Source organism: Procambarus clarkii, chromosome 87, assembly GCF_040958095.1.
Source record: "Procambarus clarkii isolate CNS0578487 chromosome 87, FALCON_Pclarkii_2.0, whole genome shotgun sequence".
Lineage (NCBI taxonomy): Eukaryota > Metazoa > Arthropoda > Malacostraca > Decapoda > Cambaridae > Procambarus > Procambarus clarkii.
In genome coordinates, this window is record NC_091236.1 from 1,251,549 (window position 1) to 1,265,374 (window position 13,826).

At 40.6% G+C, this 13,826-nt stretch overlaps 1 protein-coding gene across 1 annotated transcript in view; it reads right to left on the minus strand.

The window, feature by feature from the left end:
* LOC123746941 (carbohydrate sulfotransferase 11) overlaps positions 1-13,826 on the minus strand; it is a 118,656-nt gene that overhangs the window by 51,160 nt on the left and 53,670 nt on the right. Inside the window, exon 3 of the mRNA XM_069317265.1 lies at positions 4,188-4,240. Coding sequence (XP_069173366.1) covers positions 4,188-4,240 — 53 coding nt within the window. The remainder of the gene's footprint in view (positions 1-4,187; positions 4,241-13,826) is intronic.

Here is a 13,826-nt window from a genome sequence, read left to right on the forward strand (position 1 = left end):
GATATTAAATATATTAAATTATCATTTTATTAGTTTTTCTGTAAGAAGGCGATTGAGGAAACATTTGCAGCACTGTTATCCTCAAGTTGACTTTGAATTTATTTCTGTCAATACAAATATCATAGGCTCTTATTTTAAATTTAAAGATAAAGTGCCTACCCAATGTGCTCTAGTATCGTATATATGTATAATTGTTCCAGCTGTAATGCTGGATACATTGGGAGTTCCATTCGGAACTTTAAGATTAGGATACCTGAACACCGGGAAGTATCATTAAGGGCTGGATTACCATTATCTAAACCCAACCCGTCCTCGACTCAAGTCCATTACATTCAGCGGTCGACCCCACAGACGCATTCATAAATTTTAACATGCTGTTCATTCAAAACGGGAATTTTCTCAAGTATAAATTAATATTATAATATATTAGCATATTGTGCATATATAGGCATAGGTTAGGTTAGGTTAGGTGTTTAGGTTCTGTTGGTGATTATTTGTATTTGTAGTACGTGGGTGAAGCATTTATAGCGTTGTGGTTCGAACAAAATTCGTCAGTGAAGCACTTGTTCCGGATATGTTCGAACGTCAGCAGTTGTGAGTCGTGTGTAAACCGCTTTTCATTCACAAACAGGGGGTTTGGCGGGTGCATGGAATCACTTTTGGATCTTTGTTTGGAGGACGGGCTGTACAGTGACGAATTTTGTTCGAACCACAACGTTGTAAATGCAGCCGTCCTCCAAACAAAGATCCAAAAGTGATTCCATACACCCACCAAACCCCCCTATTTATGAATGAAAAGCGGTTTACACACGACTCACAACTGCTGACGTTAGAACATATGCGGAACAAGTGCTTCACTGACGAATTTTGTTCGAATCACAACGCTATAAATGCTTCACCCACGTACTACAAATACAAATAATCGCCAACAGAACCTAAACACCTAACCTAACCTAACCTAACCTATCCTATGCCTATATATACACAATATGCTAATATATTATAATATTAATTTATACTTGAGAAAATTCCCGTTTTGAATGAACAGCATGTTAAAATTTATGAATGCGTCTGTGGGGTTGACCGCTGGATGTAATGGACTTGAGTCGAGGACGGGTTGCAGTGTAGCACTTGTTCCGGAAATGTTAGAACGAAATCAGTTGTGAGTCGTGTGTAAACAGTTTTTCATTCGTAAACAGGGGGTTTGGCGCGTTGCAAGGAATTACTTTTGGGTCTTTGTTTGGAGGATGGGCTAGTATTTGTAGTACGTGCGTGAAGCATTTATTACAACCCGTCCTTGACCATCCAGCGTCCTTGACTGTCCATTCCATCCAGCGGTCAATCCCACAGGCGCATTCATAAATTTTAACATGCTGTTCATTCAAAACGGGAATGTTCTCATATATAAATTAATATTATAATATATTAGCATATTGAACATATATTGGCATAGGTTAGGTTAGGCTAGGATAGCCTAACCTAAATAGCTAGCCTAACCTAAATACCTAGCCTAACCTAACCTATGCCTATATATGTTCAATATATTATAATATTAGTTTATTATAATGTTTTGTTGGCGATTAATTGTATTTGTCAACCCGTCCTCGACTCAAGTCCATTACATCCAGCGGTCGACCCCACAGACGCATTCATAAATTTTAACATGCTGTTCATTCAAAACGGGAATTTTCTCAAGTATAAATTAATACTATAATATATTAGCATATTGTGCATATATAGGCATAGGTTAGGTTAGGTTAGGTGTTTAAGTTCTGTTGGCGATTATTTGTATTTGTAGTACGTGGGTGAAGCATTTATAGCGTTGTGATTCGAACAAAATTCGTCAGTGAAACACTTGTTCCGGATATGTTCGAACGTCAGCAGTTGTAAGTCGTGTGTAAACCGTTTTTCATTCATAAACAGGGGGTCTGGCGGGTGCATGGAATCACTTAATCACTTTTAGGTCTTTGTTTGGAGGACGGGCTGGTTACGCAAGTACTTACGACCGTGTACATCTTTCCTCAATCTTTGACTGCTTTGACTACATTTATTAAATAGTTTACATGCATGAAAACTTCCCAATCAACTGTTGTTATTGCTATAAACAGCCTCCTGGTGCTTTTAGTTCATTAACTGTTTAATAATTGTAAACAAAGCCGTCAAAGATTGAAAAGAAGTACAGGTTTGTAAGTGCTTTCGTAACTGCTTCGTGAACCTGGCCCGCGGAAGTCCACAATTGAAGGTAGAAACACCACCTCCTTTAACTTCATCTCATCAGAAAACCTTACAGAAGCAATGAAAGAAACGTTTGTTAGAGTCTTGCCTCTCATTCTCACGTAACTTTATGTCCAATTTGCATCACGGAGGCCACTACTAGACGAAGCATAATTAGGTGATGATAGATCTGGCGACTAATGTTTGACGTGTTATTGCTAACACTTCTAGAAATAAATGCCAGCATCCAGAAACTTACAGATTTCGCAATTTCAACATTGTCTATTTGACACTTGTTAACTTTTTATTCCTATTACTCAGAACTATGATTTTTATCAGCATACAAATACTAAAATTCGTCGGGAAATATTTAATCCATTTTAAAAACCTTGTCAAATCGGTTTGAAGCGATTTTGAGTCGTTCTGAATTTATTTCACATTCTCTTTTGGAATTATACACAAATGATGCTGTTCTATTCTGTCAAAATCATTTAAATATTTGTGGTCTCCTTGCTAGGGTGAGATTCAACAGTGAGAGGATGTTGAGAGCGACCGCTGTAAAACAGTGTGTTGAAATGTATTGGATTAGAAATACAACGTCATTCATGAATAAGTAGGAAGAACACTACGGGGGACTGTGTTCACCATTTGCAGATTCGTTGCAGGATATAATGTTTAGTAATTATTGGATAATTGCATGGGAGTGACGAATGGGAGAAGAGGGATAACTCTGGAAGATGGTAGTGGCATGGGAGGACAGAGATAATTGATTATTTTATTGTAATCAAATAGTTTCAGTGTGTGGCTCAGTTTTGATCATTCTTTTAAACATTTATAATTTACTGGCATATATTGGTAGTCTTTTTCTTCATTTAAACATTCTGCATGGAATAATTTGAAGCCTTTAATTTAATACTCCACTAATAGTTCCCTGTATCAATTTTATTCCCATAATATTGTTACACAAGTTTTTCCCCGTCAACACACTTTCATTATTGGCAGTACAAGTGACACACGACCAACATCAGTGGCTCTCTTCGATCTCATTTGATGGTTGCTGATGATCTTCTAAATATTTTCTTTTGATATAACCAATAACCATGCCCCTTATCCAACTTAAGGTAGCACCCTCAATACCACGAGCCTCTACCTTTCTAATCAGTATTTCGTGCGGCACAGTATCAAAAGCTTTGCTAAAGTCAAGGTACAAGAAAGTCACAATCTCATCCATTATCAGTTTAAAGAAAAATTTGCCAATAATTTGTGGTCCTTTGTAAAACCATGTTGTGATTTATTTATTAATCTATGTTTATCAATATGTAGACGAATGTATTTGACTATTATTATTTATAGTCATTTTCATTAATTGCGGTGCTCTACTTCGTAACGATTGGCACAAAATTTGCCACTTTCCACCACTCTAATATTTTGTTCGTTTGTAATAATTTAATAAATATGGAGCTCACTTAGCCTTACATCCTTTCAGAACCCTGGCACAGACTGGTCCTTGAGATCTGTTTGTCTTTAATATTTCTGTCTGTTTAATAACTTTCTCCCTAGTAATGACTCAACAATTCAACTTACCTTCGTCACCCTAAAAAGATTTCTTCAGGTGAAGGTAAAATATTTTCTTCTCTAGTCAACGAAAAGTATTTATTAAGAATGCTACCAATTTGTTTCTCATGATCAGTTACATGACCTAACTCAATCCACAAAGGACCAGTCTTATCTCTAGTCTTTGTTATATCTGGAAAACCTCTTTTAGGCTCTTAATCAAAATCTGACCTTTCGGGTTTGATTTTCTCTATCTGGATATTCGCAATTCATAATTACTTTCTGATTTTCATTTATCTTTTTAGCCGCTCTGGATAGTATGTCCAATTGTTCCACATATCCTTCCCTATTTTCTATACACTTTTGTAGAGCTTTCTTATGTTTTATGTCTTATTTTAAAATATACAGTTACCACTCACTTGAAGTGCCAAGAGTCTCTTCGTTTGAAATTTCTCTCGCAAGAAGTTCATACCTGAAAAAATGTATAGAATATATTTAGTTACAAGTTGGACACCTAATTTAAATGTAAATGAGAGTGCAGTGCAATATCGCACTGGCCAATGAAAATAATAACTCACTATTTTGAAAACATCAGGAAATATGGACTGTATATTTCGATCCCAACCCGGGTTATCTTTACTATTAAAAAGGATCCCGGGTCAGGATCGATATATACAGTCAACATTTCCTCATGATTTCAAAATAGAGGGTCAATATTTATATATATATATATATATATATATATATATATATATATATATATATATATATATATATATATATATATATATATGTCGTACCTAGTAGCCAGAACGCACTTCTCAGCCTACTATGCAAGGCCCGATTTGCCTAATAAGCCAAGTTTTCATGAATTAATTGTTTTTTGACGACCTAACCTACCTAACCTAACCTAACCTAACTTTTTTGGCTACCTAACCTAACCTAACCTATAAAGATAGGTTAGGTTAGGTTTGGTAGGGTTGGTTAGGTTCGGTCATATATCTACGTTAATTTTAACTACAATAAAAAAAATTGACCTCATACATAATGAAATGGGTAGCTTTATCTTTTCATAAGAAAAAAATTTGAGAAAATATATTAATTCAGGAAAACTTGGCTTATTAGGCAAATTTGGCCTTGCATAGTAGGCTGACAAGTGCGTTCTGGCTACTAGGTACGACATATATATATATATATATATATATATATATATATATGTCGTACCTAGTAGCCAGAACGCACTTCTCAGCCTACTATGCAAGGCCCGATTTACTTAATAAGCCAAGTTTTCATGAATTAATATATTTTCTCTAATTTTTTTCTTATGAAATGATAAAGCTACCCATTTCATAATGTATGAGGTCAATTTTTTTTTATTGGAGTTAAAATTAACGTAGATATATGACCAAACCTAACAAACCCTACCTAACCTAACCTAACCTATCTCTATAGGTTAGGTTAGGTTAGGTAGCCGAAAAAGTTAGGTTAGGTTAGGTTAGGTAGTCGAAAAACAAATAATTCATGAAAACTTGGCTTATTAGGCAAATCGGGCCTTGCATAGTAGGCTGACAAGTGCGTTCTGGCTACTAGGTACGACATATATATATATATATATATATAATATATATATATATAAATATATAAATAATAAATATGTATAAAGAGAGAGAGAATGAATGTGTTCCATTCACCAGGGCTCTAGGAGACTCGAACCGTGGACCCCACCCAACTAGGTGAGTACATGTGTGAGACCGATGCTCTTTCGAGCGAGCTGACGCGGGCGTGGGTCAGTAACTCTCTGAGCTGCAGCAGTAGTCAGCGGGGGAAGTCGAACTGTCCAGTCTGGCAGCAGGATGCTGCTTCTTGAGACTTTCCTTATTACGACTACTCAATAGCTCGGTCGATTGAGCTTTGGATATAAATGATGATGCTTATTATAATTATTAGCATCATCTTTACTAAATAAGTCATTCAGACTTCCCAATGTTTATAATATTGTCAAGATATAAATATTATTGATAAATATAAGATCTGCAAACATTACGTACTTTAAGTACAGTAATGTACTTTATATAAGTTACTGACAGAATTATACCACAATAAAATCTGCACTGTACTCCAGTACATTGGTACAGGTTAGGTAAAAATTTAGTCTTTATTACTTAGTGTTCTATATTTTTTCACATATTATATGGGTAAGCGATTTTATATTATAAACAGAATTTTAATGTAGCACATATTATAATAGTTAAGTAAGACTTATGCTGATTAAAATTCACTGGCTTAGTCTTCAGTATTTAATTTAACATGAGTAATTTTATATGAGGTCTCTACTTACTCAATTTTTTTACAATTTTAATTATTGGAGAATTAAATTTATTAGCAAAAAACTTTGGTATGTCGGAAAACACATTACCTATTGGTTTCTCTTAGTTTAAATGAACAACAATTAATATTGACTTATTAAGTATTATATGATAACTTGCTATTGTAATTTGTATTTGTCTTTGCTTAAAATACACATTTAAATATAAGCTACATGCAACCCTTCCTCCGAATATTGAATAGACAGTACGTTTTAATACTAAATGTGATAAGAACATTCCTGACTGACTGCATATTACATAATTACACTTATTGTGCTGTAACATTTACCTCCCCATATATTCTCCTCATTTTCTGTTAATACACTCCAAATTTTTAGGTTGAAGTTTTCGTGTTAAATTCTTGAAACTTGAAAATGTCCAAAGAGCTGGCAAGCAGGGGATGGCAGAGGCACGGGAAGGATTTAGGAAAACATGAAGGAGGTTTGGGAGGTTAGGTGGAGAGTGGGGACGACTGGGTAGTGGCCCAACCATTTTGGCTTTGTGAGTGATTATGGAGTGATATGAGTTGATATATGAATTGTTGGCGAGGCAAGACTGTACTCATAGATGATGGTGATGATAAAGATTTTTTTATGAATGATTATTGGCTGCCAGTAACAGGAAGCTGCACAACAGGAGGAGAGAAGTTGCCATGTGAGGACAGAGTTCTAGTCTTGGTGCCGCACCTGGAGAGCAGTGCTGTGGTGACGTGCAGAGGTGTTGTTGGTAGAGGAGCTTCTTGTTGATGTACACAAGGATTTTGTCCTGATTGGTAGAGGTATTGGTGTCGGATGTAGGCTTGTTAGTTCATAGTTCGTGCCTGTAAGGTGTATAAGGGATCAGGAGGTTCCCATTCCTCATCACGTGATAGGTTACTAAGTATCCTGGGCCGTGGATAATTCCTGTTGTGGATGTACCGCCTGACTTTTGGTTGTAGTGACATCCTCCTTGTTCTGTGGGGCTGGTCTCGTGACTCATAGTTAGTAGTGTTGTATACCGTAAAGGGAGCGTCCCGATTAGGTAAGTAGGTGTTCTTTATTTTGTATAACTGCTTTGCTGAGAGTTTGTGGAGATATATTTAACAGAAATTTGGCTGTCACGTCAGCAAACATTATTAAATAACAGAACGAATTTGAGTCTGGTCTTAATCACTTAGTGCGAATAGTCTGAAGACTGGATTATGCATAAATTAAAACTAAGTTTATCTTTAAGAAGTTAAATTAATATCCACTCCTTTCATTACAATATACTTGTCAATATGGCTTCAGATCCCCACCCCCCCCCACCCCACCCCAAAAAATCTAACGATGCGCTTATTAGTATGATTAACTTGATACATGCAGCTCCTGACAAAAATGAGTTCCCTGTTGGGTTATTTGTTGACCTATGTAAGGCTTTTGACATTGTCAATCACCAAAACCTTCTTCTTAAATTACATCATTATGGAGTCAGAGGTCACTCCCACCAATATCTTCAGTCTTACTTTACTGTCACTTACTTTACTTTACTTTACTTACTTTTACGGTTCCAAGGGTTGTTATAGCCGGGGGGGAAGGGTTGTAGAGATAAGCTCCCACAGCCTGTAAAGTGCCCCTCATGGCGTGCGTCTCAAATAGCCTCTGACAACCAAGTCCAACTCCTGGCCTGCACGTGTGGCTTAGCCTCTAGGCCTGGCGGAACTGCTTCTACCAACAGGAGAAGGGGCGAAGGCGAGTCTCTGGCGCCTTAAAACCAGTTGCTTCGGGCAGATGGGACTCGTTAGCCTGGAAAGGCAGCTCATCTAGGGGAAGGAAAACAACGAATTCAAACCTCTGCTGTCTTGTGGCTAAACCCACTCATGGGAAAGACTTCGGGAGTCAATCCTGAGGAAAAATCCGGAGTCGGAGTCCCTAAGGCAGTTTGCAGCTGTTTACAGCTACATTCTGGCAACTTCTGCGACGACACTGGTGCCAGGCGTATCGGCGCCTGCCCTTCCCTTGGATCACATCGGTAGCGTGGAGAGGGTGAGTCTGCTGCATGGGCAACAGCCGGTTCACCATAATTACTGCCCAGGCCTGTGCCCTGGAGAGGACACTCGCTCTACACAGGAAGTGACAGTTACCGGTGATAAGCCTACCACTCAATTAGCGTAGAGTAAGGCGCCAGGGGTTGCTTCCGTCGGGGCGAGAAATCATCCGATTTCATATGACAGCTACCGCCCGCCTCAAGCTGGGCAGCCCCCAGCCAATAAGGTGCTGTCCCGCCACGGTCCGCCTACTCCACTGGGTGTGTGGGACTTAGGTCACAATCCAATAAGCGGATCGTCAACCCATGCACCAGGAAAAAGAAAACAAACACAGAGCCACCCAGCTCTCAAACTGGGCACATGGAATGTAAGTACCATGACACTGGGTCTCTCGGAAGATCTACTGGAAGTGAACGACGCCCGCAAGACAGCTGTGATCAACAATGAACTGCGCAGGCTCCAGATGGACATAGTCGCCCTGCAGGAGACACGTCTGCCCGCAACCGACAGAATACGGGAGAAGGACTTTACCTTCTTCTGGCAGGGCAAACCACCAGAAGAGGTAAGGGAGCATGGCGTTGGCTTTGCCATCAGGAACAGGTTGTTAGGGTCTATAGTACCGCCTATGGAGGGGTCTGCAAGGATCATCAAACTTCAGCTTCATACAGCAGTAGGAATGGTCAGCCTCATCAATGCCTATGCACCAACACTGACCTCCTCTACCGAAGCGAAGGACAAGTTCTAGGATGACCTCGGCCTAACCCTCAGAGACATACCTCAACAAGAGCCAGTCTTCCTCCTGGGAGACTTTAATGCAAGAGTTAGTTCTGATCACAGCTCTTGGCCTTCCTGCCTGGGCCAGTTTGGATTTGGGAAGATGAATGAGAGTGGGCAGCGCCTCCTGGAGTTCTGCTGCCATCATGATCTCTGCATCACCAATTCCTTCTTCGACACCAAGCCCCAGCATAAGGTTTCCTGAAGACATCCCAGGTCTGAGCATTGGCACCAACACGACCTGGTGCTTACGGGGCATAACAATCTGAGAAATGTCAAACTGACCCGCAGCTTCCAGAGCGCAGATTGCGACACCGACCACTCTCTCGTTGTTTGCAGAGTAAAGTTCCAGCCCCGGAAAATCCACAGAGCAAAGAAGGAGGGAAGAGCACGCATTAACGTAAACAAGACCCGAGACCTTCACAAGGTGAAGGAATTCACTGCTGCGCTGGTAAATGCCCTTCCTGTACCACCCTGTGATAGTGCAAGTGAGAGGTGGTTACATCTCAGGGGCACTATTTTCAACACTGCCATGTCCACCTTCGGTAAGAGGCAGAACAAGTCAGGAGATTGGTTCGAGGCCAGTGCAGAGGAACTGTTACCCCTCGTAAAGGAAAAGAGACGAGCTCTATCATCCTCCAAGAACCTGCCCTCAGAAAGGAACCTACAGGCCCTCCGTATTGCCCGCAGTAGAGTTCAACAAACTGCGAGGCATTGTCCTAACGATTACTGGCTTCGACTCTGTTCCAGCATCCAGACTGCGGCCACTGTCGGCAACATAAGAGGTATGTACGAAGGGATCAAACAGGCAACAGGCCCTACACAAAACCGGACAGCTCCTCTAAAGTCAGCCACTGGAGAGATCATTAAAGACCGTGATCAACAGATGAATCGCTGGGTGGAACATTACTCCGAACTCTACTCCAGAGAGAACTTGGTCAGCGTAGAGGCTTTGGATGCAATTGAATGCCTGCCCATCATGGAAGAACTTGATCTTGAACCAACTGTGGAAGAAGTTGAGAAAGCTGTGGATTCACTTTCCTCAGGGAAGGCCCCAGGAGACGACGGGATTCTGCCTGAAGTTCTCAAGTGCGCTCGTGGAACACTTAAAACTGAGCTTCATGAACTTCTGTGCCAGTGCTGGAGGGAGGGCTCGGTGCCACAAGACATGAGAGATGTAAACATCATCACTCTCTACAAAAATAAAGGTAACAATAGCGATGTTAACAACTATCGCGGCATCTCCCTCCTCAGCGTCGTCGGCAAACTCTTCGCTAGGGTCGTTTTGGTCAGGCTTCAGATTCTTGCCGAAAGAGTGTACCTCGAGTCACAGTGTGGTTTCCGAGCAGAGAGGTCGACCATTGACATGGTGTTCTCCCTGAGACAGCTTCAAGAAAAGTGCAGGGAGCAGAGAAAAACCTTGTACATTGCCCTCATTGACCTTACAAAGGCCTTCTAACCTCGTGAGCAGGGACGGACTTTTCAAGATCTTGGCCAAAATTGGCTGTCCACCCACCCTACTCAGCATGATACAATCGTTCCACAAGGACATGAAGAGGACAGTCGTGTACGACGGCTCAACTTCTGAACCGTTCAACATCAACAGTGGTGCGTTCTTGCTCCAACCCTGTTCGGCATCTTCTTCGCGATCCTCGTCAAGCATGCCTTTGGAACAACCACAGAAGGCATCTATCTCCGTACAAGATCTGATGGAAAGCTCTATAATCTATCCAGACTCCGAGCAAAGACAAAAGTACAGATGCGAATCCTCAGGGAGTTCCTCTTCGCCGACGACGCAGCGATCACAACACACACAGCAGACGGCCTGCAGCAGCTACTCAACCACTTTGCTTCAGCCTGTTCTTCATTCGGCCTGACAATCAGCCTGAAGAAGACACAGGTGATGGGACAAGATGTCAATGAGCAACCCTGTATAAATATAGCAGACTATGTGCTGGAGGCAGTTCACGAGTTTGTGTACCTGGGCTCCACAATCTCAGACACCCTTTCCCTGGACACTGAGCTCAACAGGCGTATTGGGAAGGCCGCAACAACACTGGCCAGGCTCACAAAGCGTGTTTGGGAAAATGCCAAACTGATAGTACATGGCACAAGTCTACATGGCATGTGTGGTGAGTACACTTCTCTACGGCTCGGAATCCTGAACCCTGCGCTCTCGCCAGGAGAGACGGCTTAATACCTTTCACATGCGGAACCTGAGACGCATCCTTGACATCACATGGAAAGACCACGTCACCAACAACACTGTACTTGAGAGAACAGGAGTCCCTTCAATAATTCACTCTCCTGAAGCAGAGACGCATGCGATGGCTGTGACATGTCACACGCATGGAAAATGACCGCATACCAAAGGATCTCTTGTATGGAGAACTGGCATCAGGAAGGAGACCCACCAGAAGACCTCAGCTGCATTTCAGAGACGCCTGCAAACGCGACCTCAAGCAGATGAACATCGACATCAACACTTGGGAGGCAGCAGCTGCGGACAGATCTGCCTGGAGATACAAAGTGCAGAAGGGACTCCAGCAATTCGAGGATGATCTGAAGAGGCAGGCGGAGGATAATAGATTTCAGAGGAGGTCTCGACCACTGTCAGACGCACCCGCTTCGGCGTTTATCTGCGCTCACTGTAGTCGAGACTGTCATTCTCGGGATGGCGTTCACAGCCACAGCAGGCGCTGCATCCAACTACACAACAACAACTAGACACCCAGGGCACAACTCCATAACCACACGGGATTGACGGATGCCTACTACTACTTCACTGACAGGTTCCAGTGTGTTTCGAAGAATGATTTCATTTCTCCCACCCTACCCATATTCAAATTCAAATTCAAATTCAAATATTTATTCAGGTAAAAATACATACATAGAAGATGAGTTACAAACATAATGTTAGATTTATAGATATAGCTAGTAAATATAATACCTAAAGCCACTAATATGCAAAGCGTTTCGAGCAAGATGTGGGAAAAACACTTAGACTAAAACTTAATACTAATTGAGATTAAAGTATAAATTGTGTTGAAATGGGGGGGGGGGGGGGATATGGCAGAAATCAGCAATTAAACAAGTTGGTCACCAAACAGTATTGTTTGAAAAGAGCAAGACATGGGTTGACATTTAGGGGGTAAGGTAGGTTACGTGGAACTTATTAGGTAGTACTTAGTTTTTCTCTTAAACTGGTTGAAGGAGGTATAGCCTTTGACATGATTGGGAAGATCATTCCACATTCTGGGTCCCTTGATTTGTAGAGCATTTCTAGTTTGGTTAAGGCGCAATCTTGGAATATCAAATAGGTATTTGTTCCTGGTGTGGTGCCCATGGGTTCTGTTACAACCTTCTAGGAAGTGTTTAAGGTCAGGCTTGACATTATAGTTCACAGATTTAAATATGTAGAGTACACTTGAGAGGATGTGCACTGACTTAATATCTAACATTTTCAAAGATTTATGTGAGGGTACCGAGTGCTGTCTGGGGCCAGAGTTTGGTTTTGTTCTAACAGCAGCTTTGTATTGAGTAATTAGAGGATAGATGATTTTGGGTAGTAGAACCCAAAGCACAAATACCATAGTTGAGATAAGGATATATGAGAGAGTAATAGAGTGTCACCAGGGCAGGGCGAGGTACATAATATCTGATCTTAGAAAGAATGCCAACAGGTTTAGAAACCTTTTTTGCTATATATAGAATGTGTTCCTGGAAATTCAGCTTGTTATCGATGAAAACACCAAGGAATTTACCATCTACTTTGTTACTAATTTGGATATTGTTTATTCTTAGATTAATTTGATCTAGTATTTATTACCAAATAAAACACACAAGATTTTGTCAATGTTAAAAACTGAGTGTTTTAGCAGTTAGCCACAAGATGGACTTTATTTAGTTCAGTATTCACTAACATTCAGAGCACGGGGGTCAGGACTGGAGAAAATGAAGGTTGTGTTATCAGCAAATAAAACTGGTTTGATGTGATGATCGAGAGGCGTTTGGAAGGTCATTAATGTAGATGAGAAATAGGAGAGGGCCAAGTATGCTGCCCTGTGGAGCACCAATGTTGATGGGTAGGGTGGGAGAAATGGAATTATCCACAGAAACATACTGGAGCCTGTTACTAAGGTAAGACTGAAGGTATTGGAGGGTGTGATCTCTGACTCCATAATGATGTAATTTAACAAGAAGGTTTAGTGGTTGACAGTGTCAAAAGCCTTATGTAGGTCAACAAATAACCCAACAGGTAACTCATTTTTATCAAGAGCTGCATATATCAAGTTAATCATTCTAATCAGTGCATCGATAGTGCTTTTCTGGGGTCTGAAGCCATATTGGCAGGAGCTAAGTATATTGTATTTGGCCAGATATGAGTAAAGCTGCTTGTAGATAAGCTTTCAAATATTTTTGATATGGTTGGCAGAATTGATATAGGTGTGAAATTGTTGAATCAGTGATATCACTACATTTTTGGACTGGGGTTACTCTCGTTTTTTTTTAGAATATTCAAAAAGGTTTGGAGTTCAAGTGATTTGTTGTAGAGTAATGCAATGGCAAGAGTTAGAAATCTGGAGGCTTTTTTGTAAATAAAAGTTGGTGTCTCAGCAAGGGCACTTGACTTTGTTTAAAGAGAAGGCATTATTTCATTAACATGAGAGGAATTAGTTAGGTTCAGAGACTCTGGATAGTTACCTGTAAGGTAGTCCTTAACATTAGTTAGGGAGGATGGAATTTCATTAGCAAGGGATGTGCCAATGGATGAGCAGAAACTATTGAATTCAATAGCAAGGTCTGAGGCTGAGAGCACACCATCGTCATTGAATAGGAGTATTAATTTTTTACTCAAAACCATTTTTGATCCTAATATTTGAGAAATAGTGCTCCATGTTTTCTTAATGTTG